Source organism: Protopterus annectens, chromosome 1.part0 (genome assembly GCF_019279795.1).
Source record: "Protopterus annectens isolate FY-2018-M chromosome 1.part0, PAN1.0, whole genome shotgun sequence".
NCBI lineage: Eukaryota > Metazoa > Chordata > Ceratodontiformes > Protopteridae > Protopterus > Protopterus annectens.
This window is the reverse complement of record NC_056725.1, coordinates 872,538,761-872,559,893: the sequence shown is the minus strand read 5'-3', so window position 1 is coordinate 872,559,893 and position 21,133 is coordinate 872,538,761. Positions and strand designations below refer to the sequence as shown.

At 35.1% G+C, this 21,133-nt stretch overlaps 1 protein-coding gene across 1 annotated transcript; it reads right to left on the bottom strand.

The window, feature by feature from the left end:
- Nucleotides 1-18,246: 18,246 nt before the first annotated feature.
- Nucleotides 18,247-19,278, bottom strand: LOC122801584 (trace amine-associated receptor 7a-like). Its single transcript, XM_044071034.1, has one exon. It carries the CDS (start codon nt 19,276-19,278, stop codon nt 18,247-18,249), a length of 1,032 nt encoding a protein of 343 aa, XP_043926969.1.
- Nucleotides 19,279-21,133: the final 1,855 nt, after the last annotated feature.

Sequence of the window (21,133 nt, the reverse complement as noted above, 5' to 3'; positions counted from 1 at the left end):
ATGTCTGCTTTGGAGGTCTCTGCTGCTTAGGCAGATTTTTATTTAGAGCCTCCGAGTATGTTTTTGTGTGTTTATGTATTTGTTTTGCTGATGCGTTAGGTCTATGTGAGACTGGATTTGTGGTGTGTGTGGTTACCTTCTCCTCCTGACAGGCTGTGCCAGTACTGGGTTGAGAGAGCTTAGCCTCCAGTTTGGCTATATAGTTGCATCTCTCACATATATTTGAGCTTGTTGGGAGGAGGAGAGGGTGGTCTGTATACATAAGGCAGTTGTAACATTGCCTCAAGATTCCCAGATTCACCAGCCGGACTGGAGAGTAAACCCAAAACTGACATTTGGACATGCCTGAATAATATAGGGAACTACTTACTGAATGATCAGAAAGAACCAATAGGGAGCAAGTGCTTAATAAGAGGATGTAGTGCTTAAGTTTATTTGTGTTTACCTATGAGATTACTTATACGAGCAAGTGCAGGGCTTTAGAATGAAAATAGAGTGCTTATTTTGAGATTTAGAGCAGTTCTAAGGGAAAAAGTGAAGAGTAGACTTTGTGGAGCCGGGAATAGTTTAAACCCATTTAAGCGGCACTGCCCGATGCTGCTCTGTGCGCAACACTGCACAAAAAGAGAGTTGCAGGGTTTTAAGAGAGAGAAATCAAGGAGTTTGGAATTGACCCAAAATGGCCAATAAAACTACAGCTTCTAGGCAGTAACCACTTCTACAGGGACAGGCAGGCTGCTCAGTGTTAACCACTGCCACTGGTGAACACAGAGACTTCCCTTTAGCCCAAGCAAGCACTGACCTCCAAGAAACTTACAAACAGTTCAGAACAGCAAAACCGTAACTGAACTTTCTTAAATTTCAGAAAGTGGGGAAAAAAGCAAGATTTTTCTTTTTTTTTTTTAGTTTAAAGGTAGCAGAGATAAACAAGTAGCATAATAGTCAGAACAGTGCAATAAATGACCCCACGTATATTGTTTATGTCTTAATGCACTTATGTTTTTTTTTTTTTTTTGTTGAAATGGTTCTGTGTTATTTGTATTTATCTGCTATACTCACTATAGTAAAACTAATCCAGGCAGGGTCAAGGCTCACTCTATCAGGGCCTTGGCTTCATCTATGGCTTTTTGGAAAAGTTTGTACTCTAGAAGTATCCTAGAAGCTGCTATTTTGTCCTCTGTACATGCTTTTGCAAAACACTGTAAGCCTGATTCCTTCTTTAGGTCAAGATCAGTCTTTGCTAGGACCATTCTCCATTGATTCCTGGACTCTTCTTTTGCCTCTCAAATGTAGTTAGCTATAGTTCTCTACTCATATAGCTACAGCTACTGCAGATGTAATCAATCTGATGAATATAGTACAGTTATGCAAGTAATCTTACCATAACAGTAGGTGTATGATCACTGCAATAGCCACTCTCTTCCTCTGTCCCCTTGCTTTTAGTGTTCTTTGTATGCCTACAGTATTGACATTTAATTTTTGTTGTTCCTAGCTTTGACCTTTCAGGGGTCAGTCTCCCTCTGTCTGTTGGCAGAAAAACGATGAAGGGCTTTGCACCCAGACTTGTCTTTTAGTTAGCTCAGCTCTAGCTGCTTGACAGTTCGGGCACATGGAAGGTACCCTGAAGCTTTGGAAGTAGGTCAGCTGTTATATCCTTGACAGGATACTGCCGATGGGTCTAGGACTATTCACTGAAAGCACATTTCACTAAAAGTCAAATGACTGCACAAACCACTGAAAGCTCAATTCACTGAAAACACAATTCACTGAAGCACATTCCACTGAAAGTTATATATGGCCTTCACCCCACTGTTGTGTGACCCTGGAATTAGTATATATATATAGTAAGGGGGGACCACCCCCCACATAGGGGGTGTGTGGGGGGCATAGCCCCCCACATATTTTGGATATACATTAAGTTCAGAAAATTATTGGAATTGCAATTATCCATGTATATATATATATATATATATATATATATATATATATATATATATATATATATATACTAACTCCAGGGTCACACAACCATGGGTAAAAGGCCATTTATAATTTTCAGTAAAATGTGTTTCAGTGAATTGAGTTTTCAGTGAATTGAGTTTTCAATGAATTGTACACATTCAAATGTGTTTCAGTGAAATGTGCTTTCAGTGAATAGTCCTAGACCCATAGCCGACATAACTAAGACTACTGCAGCAGTGATCATATCAACATCTACTGTAACGGTAAGTGTACTCACACAACTGTACTTTATCCTTTATTCTGGAACATGCTATATAGCTTCAGTCTTGCAGAGTACCAGCTTCTTTATCTGAGTCTTTCCACATAATTTTGCCTAGTATCTGAAACTTCTCGTAGAATTTAACCTATAATGACCATTCAGTTGTTGAGGTGTAGAATAATACCAGATATCTGTTTGCCTCTGGATATTATACTGAATAATAAAATGCATTTTTATGCAGATGAGGTCCAAATTACTCCATGCCGCATCTAGAAGAGCAATTTTAATAAGTAGAAAATTCAGTTGTAAGAAATAATACAAATCTTTAACTCATCCGGTTGTTTAATTTTAAAAGTTTTTTCTTGGTTGTTCCTTTAGATGTAAAGCTATAATATATAATGTTTGGAACTGGCTAAAGCATTTGGAAATGTACCTCAATCTGGCATCATAAACACACTAAGTGCCTTAAAAGTAGATCCATACATGGTTAGGTGGATAGCCAAACTGATGAAAGATAGACATCACATAATTAAGGGGACAGACACCTCCTCCTATGAAAATATGAAAGCAACTATTGGTCTGCCTCAGAGATCAGGACTGGGACTCCTCCTTTTTCAGCATCTACTTCCCTAATTTCCAGACTGGGAATCAGAACCTTTATTTAACTAAGTTTTCAGATGATTGAAAACTGAGAATTACTGTAAAATTTATGAATTATACCCATTTATTACATAAAGACCTGTCTTGCATAAACAAGGTGCTCTGAACAAGTTCTAAAATTAAATTTGAAAAACTGTAGTATTGTTAAATTTGGTAAGCAGCTCCCTCCCTGAATGTACAACATAGGCAATACCCCATTTAAACGTGATAATATAGTAAGTGGTGCTGGAACCTGGATAATTTCCTTTCCCTTGATCACCATGAAGCAGCAACAGTAAAAAGGATCCTTCTGTTTAACATAACTACTATCTAAAGGCATATCATTCAGGACAAAAGACTAAAGCATTCTTCTTTGTCCATAATTAGATCAGGTAATCAGATTAATGTCTGGTTTGTGATGTATCTTTCTAGACATATTAAGCAGCAGGAAAGGCCTCAGAATTTCTCAGCCAAAAAGATTGTTGGCCTGAAGTCATTCCACTGTTAAGAAAGGGTTGAAGGGCCATGTTTTTAATCAATTTCTTCTAGGGTCTTGCACTCTGATCTACGCCTTGTATTCTACACCAGGGACCCCAACCTCTTTGATCTCTTGTATCTTCACAAGTCAAATAGCTCCACTAATAGCAGAATTAATAAAGTTAAATCTCCACCAGCAGATATATACAAAAATGCACTAGAGAAACAAATGTGTTACCAATCGTCTAACTTACTTCAGAATAAACTTTCCTTGAAAATTAAACAAAGTGAAACCCTAGTATCCCTCAAAGTAAACTTGGATGATTAGATGGTTACTCCTAAATTTAATCCAGGATGGATCTACTTTGTCCCTTTAGAGATGGGGGGGGGGGTACAGTATGAAGGTGAGCACTGGCAAAGTGTAAATTATTTTGAAACTCATTTGTCTTGTATTTGTAACGCTCCTATATTATATTTTTCCAGAAAGCCTAGATTTAGTTCTTAAAAAATGCATAACTTCACTTTAAATGACCTATTTTATAATGACAAGTTGGAATCATGATAGGGATGTAGCAGCTGTTATTATTTCACAACATTACTGTGCCACCAGGAGGTCCTTTTTTTTCAGTTTGCACTATTCATGCATTTTCATGCATTCTATAGTCTAGGCATGTAAGACAGCATTGCTATGACTGAAGTCATGTCTTATTTTTTTTTCTTATGATATTCTCTCTCTTTGTCTCTTTTTTGTCAACAATAAAGAGACCACTTAATAGAGTTGTAGTTGCATTACCTCATATATTACAGTCCTGGGAACATTTTGCGTAGCTCTTCAGCTTTCCATGAATATTTGCTATTCTTTATGGAACAGTTCAAACAACATTCTAATAGTAAGATTAGGGAGTTTTAATGGTTGATAGGTGTTAGGGATAATACAGAAAAAAAACACACTACCTATAATCCTTTTACAAATCCTAATGTGAATAAAATAATTAGGAAGTTTTGTCTCCAGTGCTCCACGCTTAAATATATATACATATATATATATATATATATATATATATATATATATATATATACATATATATATATATTTCAGCATATGCCTCATGGTCAAAGTCATCCTATGAAGTATCTGGAATGTGTATACATCATTCTTTCTGAATGAAGACTCACATCCTCCCACACACACATTTGTTAGCAGGATGTAATCTAGAGCAATATAATTTTGCATAATCACAGCCTTTATAGCTATCATTTTTATAGTAATTTCTCAAAGGCATTGGTATTGTTGTTTCTTATTCTTTCAAGCAATCTGGACATTACTGTTATTTCATTGCTAGTATTGGCTACCCCAGTTGTTGCACAAGTCATGGAAAATCCAGCGTCTGCCATAGTGAAGTAATACATATTTAGATCCATTTTTGTAGAACAGAATCTATATTTATTTTCAACTGGCACAGTATATCAAAAATATTATCTCCTACAGGGTGCATTCCTTTTTGAGTAAACCAACTTCAGCCAGCACCACCACTCTATGGACTTGCTTATTCAGTCTATTGAATGTAAATAAGCAACCTGCATGTTACTCGACACAGCTGCGTACCCTACATTCTTTCTCCTATTAAAAATCTTGTAAAAAATGGTTTAACTAATTCAGGTAAGTGTTAGTTCACTGGTATTCAGTAACTTAAACATTCCCAAAAAGTACATAGTCACTAGGAAATGAACCATCTTTTTTCCCGATCAGGACTTGAATGCTAAACTAAACTGTTGTGAATCAACAGCTACAATTTTACTTAGCTGATGCACTTGCTCATTTCTGAGGTTTTTAACAGGACAGATAAAATGGGACTTACTTTATTTTTAGTGTGGAATAATTCCTTCTCTATTTGTAGGCTTAATCTCTGACATTGCCATGATATTGTACATCAGAGATTCTCTCTAAAGAAACTAATTGTGATCCTCTTGAATGGAAAATGACCCACCTAATTCATTGCGCTGAAAGTCTTTGCCACCTCTCTTTTTCCTGTCACTAAAATAATCGTTAGGTTTTGGGGGTCATCATCCTCACAATGAACTTGTCTTACACTGCAATGCAGGGATCCAGTAAGGAATGACTTGTGTGTTTACTGATGTGAGAACTCTCCATATGACTAGGTGGGAGACTATTTACTTGTGACCTAGGGTAGATTTATTTTTTTCTAAGATGCTAGCAGCAGAATGTTATCTCCTTGCTGAAAGTAATGGAGGTACCCACTAGGTCTTTGGAAAAAGCAGAGAATAGCTGCAAATGCAAGCTTTTCAAATAGTTTGTTAATCCCATATAGTATTTTGGAATTGCATTATTTGACTGTAAATATAATTTTGTTTTTCTTTGTAGATGCTTTGGATTTTTTATAGAATAACTTATCTGCAGCATTCAGAAACAGTCATGTATATTTAACTCTTGTAGAAGATGGATTTTGAGTCGTTCTCTGCAGTTAAAGGGTAGCTATTGTATGTGACACTGCTATAGTTAATGCAGTTCCAAGCAGCAAAGAGAATGACAGTTCAACCAATAATGCTGCTACAGCTACTGCCATCACACAAGGTAGAAATGCAACAGCTACCAGATCCACAGCTTGGTTATAATTGGTCTACAACTAGTGGCTAAGCTTTGGATCTCATGGCACACTTCCCTGTTGCAACTCAGTCATACTGGCAAATGCCCTATCTCCCGCCACCCTGATTCCTGTCCACTACCACTAAGCTAACTATCCCTACCAGAATCCTGACCCTTACCCTAAAAACAAATTCTATTCATTCACCAAACCTAAAATCCCCATCCCCCTCCTAAGAAATTCCTGTCTCTGTTTTTTCACAAGATCATGTTTCTGACAACTCATGCAGAAAAGTATACCAATAATTCCTTTTGGCATCACTAGGCTTCCATTTGAGTCAACTCCTAATTTGTCTCTAAACTTAAAATCCCCCTGCCATTTCCTCCCTAAGCCTAACTCTGGGCTAACTCATGATCACTCCCTAAATCTAAAGTCCTCCTCCCCTCCCTAACTATAACCCAGAGCTATCTGCCAGTCACTGACTAAACCTAAAATTCACTTCCTGAACCTGCAGCCCCCTCACCAGTTCTGTGATGAGAGCCTCATTGCTTTTGAATGCTGTAGCAGTCATGTCCCTGAACTCATGTTTGGGTTCAATCATCTGCTCGGCAAAGTGGGACAGTGGAGAATTAGCCACTCAAGCTCCTGGCTGTGACTTCCTGGATCTTTGAGCAGCTGGGTTCAAACAGCTGTAAGCTGTAATAAGTCACCTGATGATTCTTATAGCCATGTTTCTGAGTCAATACTCCCTGGGCATATCCATTTTGTTCATAACAGAACAGAGTGAAGTATTTTTATAATCAGGTAGCATCAAAGCTGGTGGTGAAGATAAAACTGCATTTAATTTTGCGAGAGAATTATCTGTTTCTTAAGTCCAAGCAAGTGGATCTAATGAATTGTAACTAACCAGATTTTGAAGAAGTGTCACCTGCTGTGCATATCCCAGTATCTTCTAGTGACAATATCCATCCACGCACTGGACAGTTTTTTTCTGGGAAACAGTAGTGGCTATAGGGACATTCACAATTCACCTAAATTTGAAGAGCAAATGGGGAATGGTCTTATGAAGAAATATCATGTCTCAAGTAATGTACTCAAGGAAGACACAAACACACCTTTTCTATGGAAACCTTGTTATCTTCCTGACATAGGGAAATCAACAAATGGATTGTGTTTTTTTTGCATACTTATAATGAAATTGAGGATAGTAAGATAGCATCTTTATATTATATTAAAGTTAATCCCCCAAATAAAATGTCTTCAAGATTTTGTTTTAAAACCTGTGAAAATAAACAGTGATTCAGTATATACCTGATATAATCCAGTTCAGATATATTGATGTCCTTTATAATTAAAGGCAAATAGGTACTTGCTATAAGAATCAGTAGGAAGAGATAAGAAAGGAAAAACATGGACTAAGAACAGGAAACTAACATTTCTTTTGATGGTACATATGAATGTATGATAGCAAGATTTGGGACAGCTGGAAAGATGGGTTTTACTTTTATTAGTAGTTCCCTGGTCTTGTATAAACTTATACACAAATTTTCTTGGTTTCTTTATACGTTAAAATTGGAGCAAGATGTGTGAGAATTATTGTCTTGCTCTAATAGAAAATCAAGAACTTGACTGGTCTCTTCCCTAGTTTTTCAAGATAAAGGATATTGTGGCATTTGGGGTTATGGTCTGCGTTTATATAAACTGGTGATGCAGTCTGTAATTGACCAACATCATTTAATGTGATACCCATAGAGGAGGGGGAACAGACTGAAATCTTTCTTGTTGCAAAGGAGTTTTATATATCTTTCAGCATGAGGTTTTTCAGTTAACAAAGTTAATACAAGAAATTCATTTTGTACTGGTAATTAAAAGAAAATACCATCAGGTTAACAGTAAACAATACAAACTCACTTGTACAACAAATCTTTGCTGAATTTAGTTTACTGGAACAGTCTGAACTTAAGATGAAAGCATGCTCTTCTGAAATAGGATAAAAAACAACAACTAAAGGCTTATATACTGGATGAAAGACTACTTGGTTTGGTATTTGCTTTTTCAACAATACTTCCTTGATTCAGAGCACCTTGAAATTCTTCATTTCTTAAACCAGATTTAGCAGCTCCTGCATCAGCTAAACCTTTTATAAATATATTGTTTATCATTCACCTAATGTATCTTCCTGTCTGCCCCACTGGTAAAAAAGATGCAAAAGTAGCATTATCTATTTATAAGATATCTCAGCACATCAGATTAGTAAAATATGATTATTTGTATTCTGACTTTTACCAGAAATAACTCCTACCTGAGAGCCCACCTGTGCAGGCAGATGATTAGACACACAGACTTCCAGTAACCTGGATGCTTACGGTAAATGCTAACTGAGCTGTTAGTAGCAGTAAACTCTCCCATTCATTTATTACAACACCTGAGAGCATTTCTAGTCCTACAGTTTTACTTTATTCCATACACCTACCTCTACATTTACTAGAGGAGAAAAGCTCTATCTACAGTATCATCAACTGGTTTTCCATCACTTGTTTCTTTCTTTATACTACAAACTGACATTGGGTTACAATATCCAAAATACCATTAATTTCTTTTCCTTCCTAACTTACTTCTACCTATGTAAAGAGGGCTGGATCCAACCCTAGGCAACCTAGGCATATGGCTAAGGCCCCATGCTGCCAAGGGGGCTTGGCCATGTCATTAAATAAAAAAAAAAAAGAAACTTTTTTTACTTTTATTAGTGACTGCATACTGTTGTGCTAAAATTTAGAAAAAGTGTCCTGCTTTGCCCTCATCTAGGTCCTGCTACTTTCTGCTTTCAGCCAATGAAATAGGAACAAGTATGAGCATAGAATTTCAAATCAGAACAAAAAGCAAAACTAGCAGCAGTTATATGGAGCTCTTCCACAGCGTAACAGCAGGTGTGTGGAACTGGCTTTGGCTCACCAGAGAAAGTCAGGCTGTGTGTGTGTGTGTGTGTGTGTGTGTGTGTGTGTGTGTGTGTGTGTGTGTGTGTGTGTTTCATTTGGTACACTAAATATGATGCAGAACCTGTTCTGTTAATTTTTTAAATGATTTAGAGCAATCTGGTACAGAAGACACAAGCAGATCAAAAATGAGAAGTGGGTGTATATAACCCCATCCCAAAAATAACAGTAAGCTGTATATGCAGTACTATTTCTGAGTTGTTTATGAATTGTGGGTTGTTCAAAAATATATACTGCTACAATGTTTATATTGTCTGTAATTGGTTTGCTTTATTCATTGCACTAAAGAATGAATCAATTTATTAATTGGCCTGGATTATGTAATATCGTCTGCACATTTTGCATTTTAGTGATATAGTTTCACAGTACCTTCTTTACAGCCTCCAGCAAGCGTAAAAAGGTTTTATATTTGTCAGGTCATATAGTCTGCATTATTTAGAGGGATGATCAAAGCCATCATATTTTCAGCAAATCTTATGTAGTCATTGTTGTGGTACAGTCTACTGTAAAAGATCAGATTGTAAAGGATTTCCACCTTTAGTTAACTGTTGGTATGGTACTTAGTATAGAAGACTAATCAACTTGTTAAGGAGCTGCTTTTTGTGGCAATGATGCAGGGTTTGAATCTTTCCACCTTCACTTACCTCCTTTGTGATATTGAGCAAGTCATTTGACTAGACAATGATTTGGAGAAATTGGGAACTAGTACTTGTTAGAGTTTGTGAATTGTGAATATACGGTTGAAATTAATTCTGCTACAAATATATGAAAGATAAAGAATAAAATAAAAAGTTTGCTTTAATGTAGGAATATAGCTTAGCAATTTTAAAATGGCATTCATATTGTATGACATAGTTCTGGCTGAAATAAGTGAAAAACAAAGAAGATCTATTAATGAACACAATATATTTCCTGAGCAGTTTGTTTCATTTCAGACTTCTGACAATGGATATGTTTTTAAACTATGTGTTTTCCTCAAGATACATGTTTGTCACAGTATTAAGAAAAGCTTGACGTAATTCCTCATAGATAAATGGACATGGCATTTTATAGAATCATCAGAAAAAAAAGCCTAGAAAAGCAATTTTGGAAAGCAAGTATTATATACTTTTCTCATGTTTGCAGAACAGTTTACAAATATCCATTAACAGACAGGAACAGCAGCAGAACAGCTTGTACAGATGTTTCCTTTCAGATTTCTATTAATTGCATCCTCACATCAGCAAAAGTGCTTACAAGTAAATCACAAAAGGACAATAGAAAAGTCTACCAAGAGGAGAAAACTAAATCTATGTGCATGACTAGAACTTATATATAACTGTATTGTCAGATATGTTAGAGGTATTTCGGTAGAAACACACTTGTTTCGAGGTATTTTATCGATCAAGGAAAGTCATCATTCTATACTGTTTGTGAAGGAAAACTTTGTAAATATATGCTACAATCTGACAGAAGTAGTATGTGTGGTTTGTTTATAAAAAGCTATTTATTGGTTACTGCTCTTAAAGTTAGATGCTGCATCAGTCTATATTCTGCAAGTTTCTATGGTTAACAGACTGTGATAACTAGACTTTGATTTCAGCAGTAAACAGCCAGCAAGACTGTGTGTCTTAAGAAGACTTTGGACCCAGTGCAGCAAAGAAGCAGTGCACAGATAAAATACATTTTTCAATGCTGACCCTAACAAACATTCCTAGCCTGTATCCAAAAAGTGGGGGAGTGAGTGGGTAATGCCTTGTATAAGGTCACTCTTGTAAAAGCACAGTAACTAACGTTTATGCCAAGTATTTCAGTTTTCTACAGTTTTCTACAGTTTGTAGCAATAGAGTTAATCAGACATCTGAATCTGGAGAGGTTGCAGTGCAGGAAGATGAGCAGTGCCATAAATTCTCAAAAAAAAGGTACAATAAAACGTTGTAAGACTGAAACTACCAGTTTTGTTGTACCAACTTCACAAGTGACTACAGAGACTTTTCAAACATTTACAATAAAGCAGCTTATCCATCTGCCTCTCTGTTGACTGGTAAGATTTTTTTTCTGTGTTACATACAGTATGAATGACATAGAGGTAATAATAATAATAATAATAATAATAATAATAATAATAATAACAATAACAGAATGAAATGTATATACAGCATATTAGCAAATGTAAAACCTTATTAGGGCAAGTTAATAGTAAGGCATTATGGAAATGGATTACAATATTTGACTGGTATCTGAAACAAAATAATGTATGGCATAATATCCTGACATTATATTCAGATGTTAGACAGTTATGTTGTTTCACCAGATGTAAAATGTTTATTTCAGAATTGCAGCAACAGTCAAATCAGTTACTGACAGAACCTCCAATACATTTTGTTACAAAAGAATGTAATAAACTTCAAAAAAACAGACACAATGAGTTCAGGAAACTTAGACAGGTTATACATACATCTTTTCAAAAGTGCATAGGAGTTTTAGATTCAGCAGAACAGGTTACTGAAAAATATCAGAAAGACCATGCAACATTACAGGAAACTCTTCAACAGCAGTTACAGGATAAAGAAAATAAATTAGCTGAACTGACAGAGACTGAATTCTTGCCTACACAGCTAATCTGTGCAAAAGAAATATATTGTATAATATGTTTGTGTTTTGAAAATGGTTAAATAGACATGGTAGGATGGTAAAATCCAGACAAATCTTTCTCAAATGTTTAAAACTTCCATTCAGTTAAAGCAAGACATGTATCAGTACTACAGTAAAGTAGACCATATGCCTGCCATTCTTAGCATAGTCAAAAGGTAAACAAAACTGTTCTAGTGAATAAAAAATATATAAAATAGTTACACAAAGCAGTTCTAATGCATAAAATCAAATGAAAATAGTTAATAACATTAAAGATTGAAAGTCACAAGACTGACATGCATGTATTTTCTTTTTATCTGAAGTACAATGTACTAGAATAACAGGCAGACAACAGTAAATATAAATAATGTAAATATAAATGTGTTAGTTAAGCTATTTTGTTTTTTACAATTTTTATAATTTATAGTTACACCACACCAAACAGTTAGTTCTGAATTTTAAAAAGAAATAAAATCACAAATGGTATTAGTCAAACAGTTTTTGTAAAATTAACGGTAGGGCAGTTAAATAAATGAATAAAAAAATACTGCAAGTGTATTAACAGATGATTAAAAAAATGCTAAAAGGGTTAACTAAAATGCAAGTGTATCAGACATTCCTAGACTAGATGAATAGTTACAGGAAATGTTGGAAAGATAAAATAAACAACAAGACTGATTGCCAGACAAGTAGCTTGAGTTTTTCTAAAGCATTATTGTTATTAAAACATAATTTTTAAAATGTTTACAGGCAACATTATTTGGCAATTGGAATAAAATGTCACAATTATGCATAGATGTCACTGATAATCTGTTTGCAAGTAAGTGTTAAAAGTAAAAAACTCAGTTGCATCAAGTACAGCCAGCAAATGGGCCATAATATACATACAGTTCAAATCAATTATGCAGGAGGGTATAAATACCTACTAGTAGCAGTAAACAGCAAAAGCTTTATAAAAAAATGATCAAATCCGACAAAGGTCTATAGTTTAATAACCTAATAAAGCAAATGTCTAACCAAAGTGTTGGGCTGACATACATTATAAAGCAAATAAACAATAGTGCAATACTGCAGGGGGGAGGGGCACTTTCTCAGTTTTACACTGACTGTGTAAGCAGTTTTGCAAAAGGGACTAAAATAAACCTACAGGAAGAAATAATATCTCATTCCTTCTTGACAATACTCTTTCAGGGGGGAAGGGGAAAACAGGTATTAGTGCATTAGAAATACTGGATTAAACCTGACAGGATAAGACAGTTTACAAGTTGTTAATAGCTATCATAATGGTTATTATTGTATTGTTTAGTATTAAATTGTATTTACAACCTGTTAAACTGTAAAGCTATACAAGAGATGGTTTAAAAAACAAGAGATGGCTTAAAATTGCTTTATTACAGCTATACAAGAGAGTAAAGATATGCAAAAAATTTAACAAGAATCATCACTATTTTTAATATGTTTTTGGCAAGACAATGTTGGCATGCAAAAAGCATAGTTGCCTCTGGTGCCAATTCCACTAGATACTTCTAAAGAGACATAAGAATTTTCCAAGATACTAAATTTGTAGATTGGACTATGTACAAATACAAAAGAATTCAGTACAAATGAAAATGTCTAGTAACAAATATGTGTGAAAAACCATATTTAAAAAAAAATGGGTCCAGGATACCTAATAGACTGAAATGCATGAATAACAAGCAGTCTGTATAAATACATACTATGCAGGATACACTGTAATAAGTTCAAAAGTAATTTATCAAGTTGTGATATTATCACTAGTTTCAAGTTGCAGTTTTATCATTGGTTTTTGGACCATCATTTTATCTGTACTAGTATTGGTTACCCCAGCTAAAATAAAAAAAAAATCTATTAAAATATTGTATTCATACAGCTAATGGACTAATATGTAAACATCATTTTTCAGAGTATATTTCACTGTCAATTAAAGTTTATGGGAAGTTCAGAAATATAACCACAATGTTATGGCTAAATGACATTAAAACTGTATACTTTCAACAGTGTATAAATGCTTGCAGTAGCACATAGTTCTTGTCTCTTATAGTTAATTCAACAGTTGCAAAGAGTAAATGGAACAGTTCTAAGTCATAAATTAAATTCTGTAATTACAAAAGAATAAATTAATCAAGTTAAAAAATAAAACTAAAGCAGACACAGCTCATAACTGATGAAATATTTTCACAGAATGGTCTGCAAAAGAAAAATTTGTTAAATACATTCAGTATTAGTAGTAATACTTAATATCATTGTATTAACTGTGTAAAATTGCATTTTGACTTGTATTAAAAAAAAGACTAAAGGTTTTGTTTCCTAATGTGTTTCCTATAAAAAAGAGGGAATTGTTAGAGTTTGTGAATTGTGAATATAAGGTTGAAATTAATTCTCCTACAAATATATGAAAGATGAATAAAATAAAAAGCTTGCTTTACTGTAGGAATATAGATTAGCAATTTAAAAATGGCATTCATATTGTATAGTGGCTGAAATAAGTAAAAAACAAAGAAGGTCTATTAATGAACACAATATATTTCCTGAGCAGTTTGTTTCCTTTCAGACTTCTGCCAATTGACATATTTTTATAGTATGTGTTTTCCTCAAGATACATGTTTGTCACAGTATTAAGAAAAGCTTGACGTAATTCCTCATAGATAAATGGACATGGCTTTTTATAGAATAATCAGAAAAAAGCCTAGAAAAGCAATTTTGGAAAGCAAGTATTATATGCTTTTCTCATGTTTGCAGAACAGTTTACAAATATCCATTAACAGACAGGAACAGCAGCAGAACAGCTTGTACAGAGGTTTCCTTTCAGATTTCTGTTAATGGCATCTTCACATCAGCAAAAGTGCTTACAAGTAAATCACAAAAGGACAATAAAAAGTCTACCAAGAGGAAAAATCAAAATCTATGTGCATGACTAGAACTGTAAATAACTGTATTAATTCAGATATGTTAGAGGTATTTTGGTAGAAAAACACTTGTTTCGAGGTATTGTATGGAGAAAGGAGAGTCATCATTCTGTACTGTTTGTGAAGGAAAACTTTGCAAATATATGCTACAATCTGACAGAAGTAGTACGTGTGGTTTGTTTATAAAAAGCTATTTATTGGTTACTGCTCTTAAAGTCAGATGCTGCATCAGTGTATATTCTACAAGTTTCTCTGGTTAACAGACTGTGATAACTAGACTTTGATTTCAGCAGTAAATAGCCAGGAAGACTGTGTGTCTTAAGAAGACTTTGGATCCAGCACAGCAAAGAAGCAACACAAATTAAAATACATTTTTCAGTGCTAGCTTCCTTAATGATGTCCAGGATTGCATAACTAGTAACTTTGAGGCTTTTGTCATTGTTGCCAGGCATTTCCTATTGCATAGCTGATCTAGTTCAGGAAATGTTTTGGAAATATCACTAGTACAGTATTTTTTAATGCAATACAGCAATTTATTCTGCAAGGGCAGCCAGCACTGCATGTGCTGATGAAGCACTTAAATGCAAAGTTGTTTGTCAGCCGCAGCCTTTGCATTAGCAATAGCACTCTTTAACATGGAATTATTCAGATGACGTTTATTTCTACAGCGGTTGTGTATATTGATTTAGCATTAGATTATTAGGTGTTTGATATTTCTTATACTCTGTTTGAAATGTGCTGCACATAGCTGGAACTTATGGTATGATACTAGTGATCTTTATATAGTTTCATGCAGTTTAGCCAAAGCTACCAATAAAGTACATGAAATGTATTTCTTCATAGCAATAATGGGTACACAGAGTCAACAAAGTGGTTATAACTGCTGGTGTAGATGGGGACTCTCTGTGGATGAAAGTACCTTATGCTCTGATCTAGTCATTTTTAAACACTCAGTAATCTGGCTTTGCAGCACTAGTGTGTGTGCGCACGTGTGTGTGTGTGTGTGTGTGTGTGTGTGTGTGTGTGTGTGTGTGTGTGTGTGTGTGTGTGTGTGTGAGCACATGTGTGCACATGCTTGTGTAAGAATTAGAGAATTAAGCAGAAAATTTGTGGAAAACAAATTTGAAATGTGTGACATTGGTCATTAGTATTGTTAATTTTTTTGACCTCTGCATCTGGGAAGGATATAGCCATCAATGCAGATATAACTGCTCATCTTGGAGGATATCTGTGGATGTACATGTACACATAATGCACCACTGACCAGATGCATTTTCAATGAATGGGAGTTTCATATGAGGAGAAGTTTGCTGTTGCTTATGATAAGTCCGTTTTAAATATGAGACTATTTTGTTTTGTTTCCATTAGCAAAAAGCTATCAGTATTTGTGCTATAAAATTATAAATTGAGGATCTAAATCAAATCTCTGTAAGCAGTGTAAAAGTAAAGAAAAAAATAGTATGTACACTGACATGTTTGAACAGTGTTCATGGTAAATGGGGAGAGACAATCAAGTAATGAGACACTGGAATGGCTGTCGGGGAGGTGAGCCCTGGTCCATTTACCTGCCTAGGGCCCCATTTGACCATGATCCAACTCTGTATAAAAATGTCGACTAGCTTAAACAAAATACCTCAAAGAAAACCTGTTGCAGGAATTTGAAGGGCAATCATGACACCCTTTGGAACACAAGAATGCCTTTAAAACACTTTATGTAACCTGTTCATGTACTCAGAACTACTTTTTCACTTATTTTGCTTGTAAGCATGTATTTTAAACCAATTGGTCATTGTGTGTAATGGCTTATTTGACAGCATCATCTAAATTCTTCATTTATTTGGAAATTTGTCTGGAAACTCTGTTCTCATAGGTTTCTCAAGTAGCCATTTACCCTTGCTATCAACAGTGTTCCTTCATCTGCAACTGGAATCTCAGACCCCAATAATTGATTTAAATATACACACAAGGGGTTATCATATTTTATCATTGTATCTATGTCCTGCTGAAACATTGCTGGATGTATTCTAATGTTAGGAAGTTTTTTCGCCAATTCCTAAGATCAACATATGTCCAGAGAATGCATTTACTGACTCTGTCCGGTTGGAGATGTTGCCTCTTCAAAGAAAAAGGTGCTGTGAATTGTACTCTGGCACCTCTGAGGCACGTGACCATTGCTCTGTCATCGCTCAGCCATGAGAATGGTGCGTCAGTATATCTAACTGCTGAGACACATATGACAAGAATGTTTTTAAATGTACTGTCATGTTCTGGCTGCTTTAATGAATTCAGCATATCGCTTAGCTAACCCTTGCTTGTGCTGTGAGGTCCAGTTATGTCTGTATATTGCTAGGAGGGTTAGAACATACTGGGGAGGATTTACTTAGTGTCTGAGCATACGTGATTTAGAGTTAGCAGTGTCATATGGTGATGTGGGTGTGTACTGAATGCTGACAACTGAACTGGGTAAATGAGCATTGTGAGAGGTTTGTCTCCAGTTTAAATAAGTATCTACAGCTCCCTCAAATGGATTATTTGTCTGGTAATAGTAAGGGGTTCTCTTTTAGCATGAGTACATTCCTACTTTGCCTCAAATTTCCTAAAGCTAGAAGGCTGATGACAGAAGGGGTGCAGTCAGTCTGATAAAATGTATAATTAGGTTATGTGAGATACTCTGGTGAATTATACTGGTGAATTCCATCAGTGATACTGTAATAGTAGTTTGGCAGAACAAGATTTAGAAATGGTACTTTGGGTATGATGCAGAGATGTAGTTTAGCAAAAATCAATGGGCAGCTAGTTGTAACATTCGCAGCATAATATGGCAGTGCAGTTAGAAGAGAATAAGAAAGCAGTTTTAACATGGAAAGAAGTACTGTAGGGTAAATATGATTCAGGATACTGTTGTGAATGCCTCATGAGTTTGACAAAGCAAGTGCACAGATTGCAGTAGCTTGGCACAAATACCCACTGAGCCACACAATGCAGCACAAAACAATGCAATCAAAAACAAAAAGCAGCCAACAGGCGATCAGTGCAAGCAAACCAATAGCAAATTCATATTCTGTACACATAAAAAAGGTATTTCTACTAGCTAGGCTGACAAGTCACAGTTTTAAAACAAGTGCAACAGAACAAATCAAGTCACTACAGATCAAAAGTGTGGTCAAATCCGATAACAGAGACATGCAATATAATACAACACAAAATACATGAAAACAACAATGCAGCTTGTTTGGCACTGTTACTGAACTTTCAGATTCCTTGAAGATAACAATAAACAGTTCCAAATTTAAATGATGTAGCAGAACATGTAAAGTACTTACAAGTCAGTTAATACATTGTTAACTTTTTTCAAGTGTCTACTGAATATTTCTTGGGGGGGGTGGATAAACATTCTTTAAGATTTTCTTTGTTTAGACATTGTTCACATTGCAGAAATGTATTTATCTAATTTATTTATTTAACATTTGTTGACCAAGGAAGCCCGACTAGGATGGAGCCTATTTTCAGTGGAGGGCTGGGGAGAAATGCACCAGACGCATGTCTGCAAATGTGGGAGGAAACCAGAGGAAACCCATGCAAATGCAGGGAGGACATGCAGGCTCCTCCCAGAAATCATGATTATTATGTATGCTGCTCTTTGACATCATTGTTTCTGAAGTCATATGGCCAAGGCATACCCCACCATTTGTATTTATCCAAAAATGACTTGAGTATTTGACCTTACTTTAGGGCGTTTGTAAACAAACAAATGGATCAATGAATTTCCTGTACTATTTATCAAATATATTCATATTAGTGCAATCAACAGTTAAAATCTGGCAAGTCATTATAAGCTTAGTAGCATTTCGAAACCAAGGATAGAAGAAAGCATAGATTAAAGGGTTCAGTGATGAATTAAAATAGGCAATCCATACAATTATGTCAAATGCAAATGAAGGTGTAATAAAATTGAGAAAGCTGTCAATCATTGTGTCAATAAAAAATGGCAGCCAGCATAATGCAAATGTACCCATAGCTATCCCTAGTGTTTTAGCAGCTTTCTGCTCCCTTTTCATAGTTTTATTGCTGCTACTGTTTGAAATGTTTACTCTGTTTTCACTGATTTCAATTTTTCTGGCATGTTTTCTTGCAACTATAAAAATCCTAGTATAAAGTGACATCATTAAGAAACAAGGAACAAAAAAGATAAGAGAATTGATTAGTCCCCATTTAGTATTAAATATAAACTGGCAGCTACCATAACATGAGATAGCTGTAACAAATTCATCTAGTCCTTCTTCATTTGCTTTTAAGTATAGTACTGAAAATATGTAAACAAATGCTACTATCCATCCTGATAATATTAAACAGATGATAAAGGACATAGTAAATTTAAGTGGATACTTTAAAGGGATAGTAATAGCAAAATACCGATCTATAGAAATAAAGCACAGATGAAAAATAGATGCAATACCAAACAGTCCATCTAAGCAGCTGTGAAATCTACAGAAATACTCCCCAAAGAACCAACAAGTTTCAACAGACCTAATAATACTGAACGGCAGCACAGTAAGTCCCAACAGAAAATCTGCTACAGCCAGTGAGAGGACTAAAATGTTGGTTGGAGTGTGCAGCTGTTTGAAGTATGAGATTGAAATTATTACTAGTAGATTTCCACTTATTGTAAGCACTGCACCAAAACCAAACAGAATGTAGAGAGACATTTTCACACTGGATGAACGCTGCATTTTTATACAGGATCCATTCAAATTGTCATAGCAGTACTCGACTCTTTCTGCAGTTTCAGGCAGAGATGCACTCATTTCTGTTCCTGCTTTCTTGTATAGTAAGTGGCTATGTTTCATAACCACTTATCTTTGCAAGGGCTTCATTCAAAACGGATATTCCTGTGTGGAAACATAAAGAATAAATAAAATGAGTGGGAACATTCATAAGACGCATTTTGCAATACAAAAAAAAATTAAAATGTTGCTGTTTGAAATAAAGCTCTTGAGACACACTGAAGAATACAAGTATTAAAAATCAGTATGCAAGAATATATAACCTGCCTATAATGATTTTAATATGTTCTACTTTTCTTCGGTTTCCTGAAGGAAGAGTGCTTAGTTAGCTGTCTGGTGCAGGTTGAATTTTCCCTTATATTAATGTTGCTTGTTCTCATGAGACTTATGCTTTCATAATTTATAGCAAACAATATGGGATGGTCATTGGAGACTCAACATAACAAATCAAAACCAATGTTCTGTCCTGGGAAATACCATGTAAACTTACAGACATCCATCTCCATACAATCACAGGCATTCTCCAGTTTTGCAGGAACAAGTTTAATAAAACACAAAAGACAAAAAGCATCAGTCTAACATCAGTCTTAATGATGTTAGAGAATGAATTGAGTTTTGTCAGTTGTTCAAATAATTAATAGCTTTTACTCTAGTAAATGAAAATAAATAAATAAATAAATAAATACATAAATAAGGAAAACACTAGATCCCATGGAAGTGGTAATCACTTTAGATTATTATGAGGCAGAATTTGATAGAAGAGTTTCTAACACTTCATTATTCTCATCAGACAAAAATGACAAGAACTATATGAGTTTTATATCACTCTCTTGCTAACACTGCTATGGAATATGAGGAAGAGACTGCAGTATTTTGATGCTGTAAATTATGTATTGAGGATCCCACTTATATGATCATGTGGCAGTTCAGTTTTAAAAGTATTTATTTGTTTGCCAATTAATGAAGTCATCCTTTGTGGACCCCTTTGTGCCATGACTTTGGCAGCAAGGACAAGGAAGAATTCAATGAATGTTTTATTTTCTTCTTTCAATATTATGGGGAATTGGATGCCCACAAACAATCAAACAATGGTTGATACACACACACACACACACACACGCACATAAGCACACACACGCACACACACGCACACACACTGCACATACTCCTACTTTACACAGTCACATCTAAAGACAGCTTAGAGGATCACAACTTCAGCAGTTGGCATGCATTTGGAATGTGGGAGAAAAACTGGAAAAAAAAAAAACAGAAAATACTCTGTAGAAATAAAGAACTCTCTAGAGCTGGGGTCCAAATCCAGAAAAACAAGCACTTTATGTGGATAATTTAGTGTTGCCAATGAACTAGCTTGCTTATGCATTTAGTTTGATGTTAATGTTTGCACTACAGGTGTCAGATCATTCCTGGCTAGTTTATGTCTGTGTCTCTGGAGGGTTATTAGATTAATGTTCTTATCTCATCGCAAACTAAATATTATCATATGACAAGAATAGCTATTTCACTCATCATTGCTTTGGTATGTTTGTACCTTACTGATAATAATGTGCACAGGCAAGAATGTCTCTGTACTCATCTCTTCCTTAGTGCATTGAAGCAAGCACTGGGTATTTTTCACCTTCAATGTATCACAGTAATGTATGTTTCAATACTGTCCCATTATAACAGTAATATGCTGGAATAAGTTATACTAATATGTATATTGTGGATGAATTAAATATAGACTGCAGAGAATAGGTAGGTACTAGGCATGCAGTTTGGGGCATCATTGAGGAATCTAGTGCAATTTTCCAATTGCCCCAAATCACTTTCCAGTCAAGTGACTTGCAAAGCAGTGAAATGGATGCTGAGGGATTCA